Genomic DNA, 10,335 nt, shown 5'->3' on the forward strand with positions numbered 1-10,335 from the left:
ATGTGGTATCAAGAAAGAAAGGAGAAGAGAAGGGGTACTAGATGCCCTAAATTCTCATTGTGTTGCTCTGATGGCAAAGTTGTGCTGCCACGTTTAAAAGAACCGCCTCAACTCCTAAAGTGTTTATTAAGTAAACAACATCGCTTAAGTAATCATTTTATTGAGAATATTCGAGCTTATAATGCAATGTTTTCCTTCACATCCATGGGTGGCAAGATTGATCACTCCGTCAATCAAGGTCGAGGTCCATACACATTCAGGATGGGAGGCCAAAACATCCACCGAATAGGAAGTTTGTTGCCGTCAGCTGGAACAATGCCTAAATTTTGTCAGTTATACATATATGACACTGAAGAAGATGTTGAGAATCGGAAAACCGCACTCAGGTATTGGATATACGATTCAAATATGTTAGAATCTCAATTTAACGCATAATTGAAAATAACGATTGTTTACTATTTATTTTAGGGAATTGAAAAACAAATTACCTTATTATTACTTCATTGTCAATGCAGCCAAAATACTCCGAATAGATTTGACGATGAACTGATAGAATCGTTGCAAAAGATGGTCGATGAGAAAAATCCCGTTGCAAAGAACTTTAGGATGGCTAGGGATAGATTGTCTTCGAATGAAGACGTTGAGGTGAGTATCAGACTCATCTCTAGAAGAGACACAGACGGGAGAAAATATAATTTCCCAACGGCTTCAGAGGTAGCAGCGTTGATCGAGAGTGATTTAGGTCCAAACATGGATAAACGAGATATTATTGTTCAAAAGTCATGGGGGAGGTTACAACGTATATCTGAGCTACAGCCGTCATATATGGCCCTACAATATCCGTTATTATTTCCATGTGGGGAAGACGGTTATCGATTGGGAATTCTTCACGGTGAAGAATCTCTTGGGATTAGCCAATCTGAAAATCCGCGTGACAAATTAACACTCAGAGAGTGGTTTGCATTCCGTATACAGGATAGACCATTGTCTATGGAGTACCCAATATTGTTATTAGCCCGTAGACTCTTTCAGCAGTTCTTAGTTGATGGATATACAACGGTTGAAGCTCATAGACTATTGTTTGTGCGCTTCAAGCAGGATCTACTTCGCGTGGAAAATTACAATACTCTTTCACGAGCTGTTGAACAAGGGGACGTTGAGCCATCTTCCGCCGGCAGTCGTTTAATTGTTCCCCCTTCTTTCGTGGGAGGTGGGTCTTACATGAGAGTGAATTACCTTGATACAATGACCATTTGTAGGTGGTTCGGTTATCCTGATCTATTTATCACTTTTACGTGTAATCCCAAGTGGCCAGAAATCACCCGGTTTGTTAGTAAGAGGGGTCTGAATCCCGAGGATCCTCCAGATATTTTGTGTCGTGTGTTCAAGATGAAGCTTGATGAGTTGATGATTGATTTCAAAGAGCGTCATATATTTGGTAGGGTTAGAGCAGGTACGCACTAACTCACCTTTCGTGTTTAATATTTTTTTATATATTCTATTATGGCGTATTATATATTCTAAATTATTTACGTAATTCTATCACAGCGGTCTATACAATTGAATTTCAGAAGCGTGGTCTTCCCCATGCTCATATCCTATTGTTCCTACATCGAGAAGACAAGTTTCCCGAGGCTGTAGATATCGATAAAATCATTTATGCGGAGATCCCTGATCCCGTTTCAAATCCTGTGCTACATGCTATCGTTGCTACACACATGATGCACGGACCCTGTGGGACTGCAAGACTGCAATCACCATGCATGGTTGGGTCTAAATGCTCAAAATTTTTTCCCAAAGAGTGTATCGAAAGAACAACTGTCGACAAAGACGGTTATCCTGTATATAAGAGAAGTAAAGACGGACCAACAATAGTTAAGGACGATGTGGAACTTGGCAATGGATTTGTTGTTCCATATAATCCACAATTATTGTTGAAGTATCGTGCACATATCAACGTGGAGTGGTGTAACCAGTCGCAAGTAATCAAATATCTTTTAAAGTACATAAATAAAGGATCGGATCGAGTGACAATGCAGTCTTCTTATAGACGCCGCAATGAGGAAGATCCTTCACAGGTAGATGAAATTAAACGGTTCTACGATTGTAGGTACCTTTCAGCATGTGAGGCTACATGGAGAATATTCGCATTAGACATTCATCATAGGACTCCCGGCGTCGAAAGGCTACAGTTTCACCTTCCTGGCGAACAAAGCGTCTTTTTTAATGATGAAGATCCTATTGACGAGGTCGTAGGTAAATCATCAATGGGAGTGTCAAAGTTTCTATCTTGGATGAAGATTAATAGTAGTGACAAGGAAGAGTTGCAGATAGCTAAAGAACTATTGTACTGTCAATTTCCGACTAAATTTGTGTGGCATAAAGGCAAGCGAGAGTGGTGCCTTCGAGAAAGAAATTTTAAGATAGGCAGGTTGCAACATGTGCCACCGACTTGCGGTGAATTATATTATATGAGAATGATGTTGAACCATGTAAAGGGGCCTAAAAGCTATGAGGACATAAGAACGGTGAACGACGTTCCCTATCCCACATATAGAGAAGCGTGTTATGCTTTTGGCTTAATCGGTGACGACAGAGAGTACATTGATGCGATAAATCAAGCAAGCGAATGGGGGTCCGGATTTTATCTTAGAAATCTTTTTGCGACTTTATTGTTAAGTGGGACGTTGGCCATGCCAATCAGAGTCTGGGAGCAAACATGGCCTCTTCTATCAGATGATATCCTTCGCAGGCAACGCAGTATTTTTCATAACCCAGGTATCGTTAAATCTGACGATTTATCTATTAGTCGTTGCACATGATGTTAGTTATTATAATTTTTACGTATGTATATCAAAAATATAACATAATACTTAATAATACGTTATGATGACACTACAAAAATCATTATAGGTTTAGAACTAACCGAGGAGGAATTGAAAAATTATGCTTTGATCGACATCGAAGAATCACTCCAGTTAAATGGGAGTAGCTTAGCAAGATTTGAAGGAATGCCCCTACCGGATACATCGACAACGTCACATCACAGGAACACGCTGGTCATGGATGAGTTGTCTTATGACAGAGAATCGTTGCAGGCAGAACACGCTTCTCAACTCTCTTCAATGACTGATGAGCAGAGGTCGGTCTATAATCAAATTATGGAAGCTGTTGCATCTAATCAAGGAGGGATGTTCTTTGTGTATGGCTATGGGGGGACTGGTAAAACATTCATATGGCGAACTTTGTGTGCTGCCTTGAGAAGTAAAGGTGAAATTGTTTTGCCCGTTGTATCTAGCGGAATTGCAGCAACGTTGATACCTGGTGGTAGAACAGCGCACTCGAGACTTGGCATTCCGTTAAACGTGACCGAGAACACCACTTGCCCCAGAATTAAACCTGGTAGTGATTTAGCAGAACTGTTGATCAGAGCGAAGCTCATTATATGGGATGAAGCGCCGATGACTCATAAACATAGCTTCGAGGCCGTTGATAAAAGTTTAAAAGACGTGATGCGTGTTGTAGATGCGCGTAATGCAACACTACCATTTGGCGGTAAAGTGGTAGTTTTTGGTGGCGATTTTCGGCAAACACTACCAGTTGTTCAAAAAGGTAGCAGAGCTGACATTGTGCATGCGTCTCTTTGTTCGTCATATTTGTGGAGTTCATGTAAGGTATGTTCAAAACTTTATAACAAATGGGTATTAAAACTCTATTCATTAACATTTTACCTTCTTTTTATTTTTAAAGACGTGTCATAAATTTCAGGTGCTTAAATTGACTAGAAATATGCGCTTAGAAGTCGGAAGTGCATAAACTAATGTAGATGAGATAAGGAAATTCTCGGAGTGGATTCCGGAAATTGGAGATGGGTTGGTCGGGGGTCCAAATGATGGTGAAGTTGAAATAGAGTTCCCCGACGATGTACTTATTCAACACGTGACAAATCCAATTGCCTCAATAGTAGGTATCACTTATCCTGCTCTTCAAAATCGGTTATGGGACCCTGATTATCTTCAGGAAGGGGCAATACTCGCACCGACTCATGAAATAGTTGAAGATGTAAATGATTATGTGTTATCACTTATTGATGGGCCAGAGAGACTTTACTTAAGCTTTGATGAGGTCAGTAAAGATGATGCAACTATAGGTGAGCGTGACCTTTTCTCCACAGAATTTTTGAACAGTATTAAATGTCCTGGGCTCCCTAACCATGAATTGAGATTGAAAAGAGGTGCTATGGTTATGTTTCTTAGAAAAATTGATCAATCACGTGGCTTATGCAATGGCACCAGATTAATAGTGACAAATTTAGGGGCTTGCATAATTAGATGTACAGTTTTAACTGGTAGTCATAAAGGTGATCAAGTGCATATTGCCCGCATTACACTTACGCCTTCAGATTCCAGTAAATTTCCAGTTCGCTTCAATAGAAGGCAATTTCCCATTGCTGTTTGTTTTGCGATGACGATAAACAAAAGTCAAGGCCAGTCCTTATCTCAAGTGAGCATTTATCTGCCAAGACCGGTCTTCAGTCATGGACAGCTATATGTCGCGATATCCAGGGTTACAAGCAAACAAGGCCTGAAGCTTTTGATTTGCGACAATAACAAGCGTACATCTAATACGACAACCAACGTAGTTTACACAGAAATTTTTGAATATTTGTATAGTTTCATTAGTACTATAACATTTGTAGCATATTTCTTTTTCCGTTTCGTAGTAATTAGTAATTTCAATTATATTAAGTCGAATATCAAATTATAGACTATTTACATTTTCATCGCATTGCACATTTAATCACGTTCATTTACATGCTTTTGTATCCAATAATAGCGCCTACAGTTATGACCCGTGCATTTTTTGCACAGGTTTAAAACTAGTTTCAACCATTATATTGCGGATAACTTTTCAGTATAGTCCGGCAATTCGGACCTTTCAATTCTGCACAATAATCATTTCTTTCCAATTTCAAACAAGTTGCCTTATCATAGCTATAAACACTATAGAACGAATAAAATTTCAACATCTTGGACATCTCAAAAATAGCTTACTTAGGCTCTATTTTGGGAGGAAGAGTATATCCACCGCTGTAGTCAAAGGCGTCATTATCAGTGGTCTCTCGCTTTATCAAGGTATCATAGGGATGCTTCAGGACTCCTTTTCCGGCTCCAAAATCTGTTATTGAGGAAGATACTGATGTTGAGCTTGAACTTATACCGTCACTCTGCAAGATAATTTCTAACTCCTTAACCACATCGTTCATTGTAGGACGGTCTGAAGCGTTTTCTTCCAGACATTGCATTGCTAACTCAACAAACCTTTTGAAACCAACCAAATGTGGGATACTCTTTTCTCAAAAAAAAAAATGTGGGATACTCTTAAGGACTGGATCAATCATGTCCTCTAGACCGCATAATTTGTCGTTATTCTCGTCCATCTTGATTTTAACCTCTCGAACAATGTACTTCCAGGGCCGGCTAATGGGTGTACAACCCGTGCCAAGGAACAGGGCCCCCAATTTTGTAGGGCCCAACTCAAAAGCCTACTGTGTTAAAAAAAAAATAGCCTAATATGTGATCACTGATCACATTCTCTGGTTCCCCATAATCCCCAAATAAACAACTTTCCATCATCTATTCTAATCAAATCCCTAAAATCTCTCCATCTTCAATTATAAGAATTATTCTACCCTAAATTAACATTATACTTCCTTTATTCATGAAATATATTCCTATTCTAAATCAATTCTCCATAATTTAGTCTATCTCTTGTTCAATTGAACCCTAAAAGAATCAATTTATCAAGGATCCAAGGTAAATTCCCCTTTTTATTATGTTTCTAAGCTTTAATTTTGACGGTATAATCACTCTTTTGTTATTCAATAATCAATTTCATGCCTACTTTTTTTTTATTTTTTTTCTACAGGTTTACGATACAAAAGTTGGAACTTTGAAGATCTATGGTGGTCTAGTGCCCGACGAAATATTATAATAGGTGTTTTCCTAACAATTCTTTGCTTTATAATTATATTGTGCATTTGTGCCATCTTTTAATTCACAATCGATCATATTTTGTTTGCTAATTTGAATATTTATTAGAAATTTAGAATGCATCGCAAAACTAGAAAATATGAATCGGGTTATGAAAAACGTAAGAAAAAAGAAAAGAATTGAAGAGTTAACCCTTTCTAAAAAAGGAGCACTTGATAAATTTATCATCAAAGAGGTTGAAAATAACATTGCTGTCAATTTAAATGAGAATGAGAACATTGATAACATTGATGGCACAACTCTACCTGATGAAATAAATAGTGAGCACTCTGAACCCGTTGATAAACTTCATGGTGATGTGGATAATGTTAGTGTTGTACCTTCTGAAAGTGCTGAACAAGATGTTAATAATATTGATCAAGTTAATTCTGATGAGAATTTTAATGTCAATTTTGAAGGTGATATTTTTGATCCATGGAATTGGGATAAACTGGATGCTAAATCATTAGACGATCTAGCAGTTAAGGGTCCTAAACGAGATTTAAGTATTGAAAATGGTCCTAAAGATAGATGAAAAAGACATTTTTCGTCAAATTTTTATACTAGAATTTTGCCAAGTGGAGAAAAATGGGATAGAGAATGGCTTGTTTATTCAAAAGAATTTGATAGAGTGTTTTGCTTTTGTTGTAAATTATTTAGAAAATTGCAAGGAACGGGTGATTTAGTAACTAAAGGATTTAATGATTGGAGTCATCTTAGTGGATGACTTAAAGAACATGAAATGAGTGTTGAACATGTAAAGAACACGACTACTTTGTATGAATTGCGTTTGAGACTAGGTAAGACTAAAGCAATAGACGAGCTGAATCAAAAACAAGTTTATAAAGAGAAGGAATATTGGAAAAATGTTATGGTCAGAATTATTTCAATTGTAAAGTTCCTTGAAAAACATAATTTAGGATTCCGTGGCACTAATGAGAAGTTGTATCAAAATAGCAATGGTAATTTTTTAGGATTAGTTGAGATGTTGGCTGAGTTTGATCCTATTATTCAACAACATGTTAGTCGCATAACAAGTACTGATACTCATCGTCATTATCTTGGTCACAACATTCAAAATGAGTTGATAAGTTTGCTTGCTTCTAACTTAAAATCTGAAATCATCAAGAACATTAAGCAATCAAAGTTTTTTTTTGTTATACTTGATTGTACGCCTGATACCAGTCATAAAGGGCAAATGTCCATGATATTATGGTACGTGGATACATCTTTGGATGAATTTCGAGTTGAAGAGTCTTTCTCAGGATTTTTAAATGTGAATGATACTAGTGGGTTAGGACTTTTTAATGTTTTGCAAAATGAGTTAAAGTCTCTTGATCTTGAGATAAATAGCATTAGAGGCCAAAGGTATGATAACGGATCTAATATGAAAGGAAAACATCAAGGTGTGCAAAAGAGATTGCTTGATATAAATCCTAGAGCTTTTTATGTTCCTTGTGGTTGTCATAGTTTCAACCTAGCATTATGTGACATAGCTAATACATGTACTAAGGCTAGAGCTTTTTTGGAACCATACAATGCGTTTACACAATATTTGCCCATTCTAACAAAAGGTGGGATATTTTGATGGATAATGTAGCGGGTATAACTCCTAAACCCTTATCAGTTACTCGTTAGGAAAGTCGTATTGATAGTGTGAAAGCTATAAGATTTCAAATGTCGGAAATAACAGAAGCGTTCCTTCAGGTTGGAGAAATTGATAATGATTGTAAGATTAGAAGTGAAGCTAATTTTTTATCAATCAATGAACTTGGCAACTTTGAATTTTTGGTGTCAATAGTTATTTGGTATGATATATTGTATTTTGTCAATGAGGTTAGTAAAAGTCAACAATCAAAGTATATGGTAATTGATGTTGCTATCCTACAAGTAAAGGCATTAGTTTCTACCTTTGAAAAGTATCGAGAATATGGGTTTTCTAAAGCTATAGAAACTGCCAGACATATTGCTGAAGAAATGAACATTGATTTTTTTCCCTAAGCGGCGTGAAATTCGAAGAAAAAGGAAATTTGATGAGAATGTTGACGATTCACCAAGTTTATCAGAAGAGGAATCATTTAGAGAACTATTTTTTATTTCTTATTGATCAAGCAATATCATCTCTCAAAACAAGATTTGAACAATACCAAGAATTTGAAAATATATTTGGCTTTATGTTTACGATTGAGAAAGTGAGTTCGCTAGATGATTCAATATTAGAGTCTTGTTGTCTTAATCTTGAGAACACACTTAAGAATAATGGGCAGTCTGATATTGATGGACATGCATTGTATTTGGATTTGAAATTTTTTCGGGAATTCATGCCTGATAAAAACATGGGTCCGCTTGCTATTTTGAGTCATATGAAAAACGTTGGTGGTTGTTTCCCTAATGCAGTGACAGCATATAGGATTTTATTGACAATTCCAGTGACGGTTGCAACTGCCGAACGAAATTTTTCGAAACTGAAGTTGTTGAAATCATATTTGCGTTCTACTATGTCACAAGATCGTCTCAATAGTTTAGCTATGATTGCTATCGAGAATCAAGTTTTGGATAAATTTTGTTATGAAGAATTAATTGAGGAGTTCGCATCAAGAAACGCGAGAAGAGCTTCGTTGCTGAAGAAATGAAACTTTGTAATTGTTTAATTGGCTTGGATTGTATCAATATTTTGGGCAGGATGTTGAAATATTTTCCTTTATATAAGTTTTTTTTCGCTAATGTATAATATTTGGGGCCTCTTTTTTAGATTTTGCACATGGCCACCGTAACCTCCCAGACGGCCCTGTGTACTTCCCCTTCACAATTGGCTGTTTAGCTGTGAGTAGTTCAAGCATAAGTACACCAAAATTGTAAACGTCACTCTTCTCAGTCAATTGTTGTGTCATCTAGTACTCCGGATCAAGATAACCCTGCAATTATATTTGACTTATAATGTCATGCTAAAATATGAGGTAAGATGATAGAGAAATTACTAGGTGTTGTAAATGCTTGAATTAACTACCAAATTAACAATTTATAAGCCAAACTATACTCTAGATTACTCTAATTGATAAAGCAATATGGTGCAAGTAAGGGTCGATCCCAAGAGAAGGACTTTTAAGCTAAAAACTTGAATTGTAAACTATTTAAGACACTAATGACAATTTAGACTCAACAAATTAAACTAATCACAAACAATGGCTATTAACAATGTTCAAGTAGTAGGAAACATAAATGGAAAAGACATGGGTTTGGAGACAAACATGGAAATTGAGTAAAAATGGAGATTTTCTTATTGAGACGATTCTACAAACAACTAGTATGTAAGATTCAATATAAAGGAGAAACTTGGTGTAACTTGGTCAAATACTACTCCTTAAGCCACAAAGACACCCCTTTTCTTTCTCCAATAACTACCAAATACTACTTTCATAAGATGGTAAGAATTTCCTTCCTAAGCTAGAAGAAATCAATTCTACTCATGTATTTTCCCAAATGAAAACCACACAAAGGATAACACATAAGAGCATTAAGAACAAAGCAAAATGAAAAAGCTAGGATTAACTTGTGAGAGCTTAAACCAACTCACCCAAGACTAACTTTCAAACCTTACTCATAAAGTTAAAAACTTCACAACAAATTCTTAACAAAATAAGTTTGCTTCATAGATTTCTAGAGATGTGAACACAAGACTAGAGATTGCAATAGTTGGATGAATAACATGTAAGGTTAATTACTCCCAACACAAAAGCATCAAACATAGACAAGTAAACAAAAGGAAATGAAATAATTATTGAAGAAAGATTAAGGAGTCTTAAAAAACTTAAAGCAAGTAGAGAATTCCAAATTACACCAAGCAAAAAGGACTAGCCTTCCATAGCCATAGATGAATCCAAGGTTAATGGAAAGATTAACATCAAAATCCAACTAAAGATTACAACTTTCTACAAAATACTAAGTTTTTCCTTCATACAAGTTTTTGAGATTATTCAATAATGAGGTGGTAATCCAGGTCTTCAAACCATGAGCTATATATAGGGCTGCACTCCCTTTCTAGGTTAAACCGTCTCATGAAAGCCCAAAAACGGAATGTTAAGTAAAGCCCGTTTTTAATTAAGAATGCGCAGGATCTTGGAAGAGGCGCAGGCTGCGCCAAATTGCGCAGGCTGCGCCCGGCACGGGACTCCGTCTCCAAAATCTGATCATTAGCTTGGTCCTTTGCTTTCCCGTCTTCACTTTTCATTGCTTGGTTAGTGTGAGCTTCATATCCTGATTGATGCAAAACGAAATCTTCACCTCGACTCATTGATATGGATGC

At 36.6% G+C, this 10,335-nt stretch overlaps 4 protein-coding genes across 4 annotated transcripts; all 4 read left to right on the forward strand.

Moving 5' to 3' along the window:
* On the forward strand, positions 1 to 4,767 carry LOC141630099 (uncharacterized). Its single transcript, XM_074442975.1, has 5 exons — positions 1 to 386; positions 516 to 1,453; positions 1,549 to 2,778; positions 2,914 to 3,669; positions 3,827 to 4,767. Exons 1-5 carry the CDS (start codon positions 1 to 3, stop codon positions 4,765 to 4,767), a joined length of 4,251 nt encoding a protein of 1,416 aa, XP_074299076.1.
* Positions 4,768 to 6,132: 1,365 nt separating this feature from the next.
* On the forward strand, positions 6,133 to 6,567 carry LOC141630100 (uncharacterized). The gene has a single exon (XM_074442976.1). The coding sequence runs from the start codon at positions 6,133 to 6,135 to the stop codon at positions 6,565 to 6,567; it is 435 nt and encodes a 144-aa protein (XP_074299077.1).
* A 207-nt stretch (positions 6,568 to 6,774) lies between these two features.
* Positions 6,775 to 7,620, forward strand: LOC141630101 (uncharacterized). Its single transcript, XM_074442977.1, has one exon. The coding sequence runs from the start codon at positions 6,775 to 6,777 to the stop codon at positions 7,618 to 7,620; it is 846 nt and encodes a 281-aa protein (XP_074299078.1).
* Positions 7,621 to 8,071: 451 nt separating this feature from the next.
* Positions 8,072 to 8,665, forward strand: LOC141630102 (uncharacterized). Its single transcript, XM_074442978.1, has one exon. It carries the CDS (start codon positions 8,072 to 8,074, stop codon positions 8,663 to 8,665), a length of 594 nt encoding a protein of 197 aa, XP_074299079.1.
* Positions 8,666 to 10,335: the final 1,670 nt, after the last annotated feature.

Source organism: Silene latifolia, chromosome Y (genome assembly GCF_048544455.1).
Source record: "Silene latifolia isolate original U9 population chromosome Y, ASM4854445v1, whole genome shotgun sequence".
NCBI lineage: Eukaryota > Viridiplantae > Streptophyta > Magnoliopsida > Caryophyllales > Caryophyllaceae > Silene > Silene latifolia.

What these genes read in the sequence shown, in the direction of transcription:
- LOC141630102 (XM_074442978.1), top strand. Translation starts at nt 8,072, where the DNA reads ATGTTGACGATTCACCAAGTTTATCAGAAGAGGAATCATTTAGAGAAC.
- LOC141630099 (XM_074442975.1), top strand. Translation starts at nt 1, where the DNA reads ATGTGGTATCAAGAAAGAAAGGAGAAGAGAAGGGGTACTAGATGCCCT. An exon ending in CAGTATTTTTCATAACCCAG is followed by an intron (nt 2,779 to 2,913) that starts GTATCGTTAAAT and finishes AAATCATTATAG; the next exon opens with GTTTAGAACTAACCGAGGAG. An exon ending in GTCATATTTGTGGAGTTCAT is followed by an intron (nt 3,670 to 3,826) that starts GTAAGGTATGTT and finishes AAACTAATGTAG; the next exon opens with ATGAGATAAGGAAATTCTCG.
- LOC141630101 (XM_074442977.1), top strand. Translation starts at nt 6,775, where the DNA reads ATGAGTGTTGAACATGTAAAGAACACGACTACTTTGTATGAATTGCGT.
- LOC141630100 (XM_074442976.1), top strand. Translation starts at nt 6,133, where the DNA reads ATGAATCGGGTTATGAAAAACGTAAGAAAAAAGAAAAGAATTGAAGAG.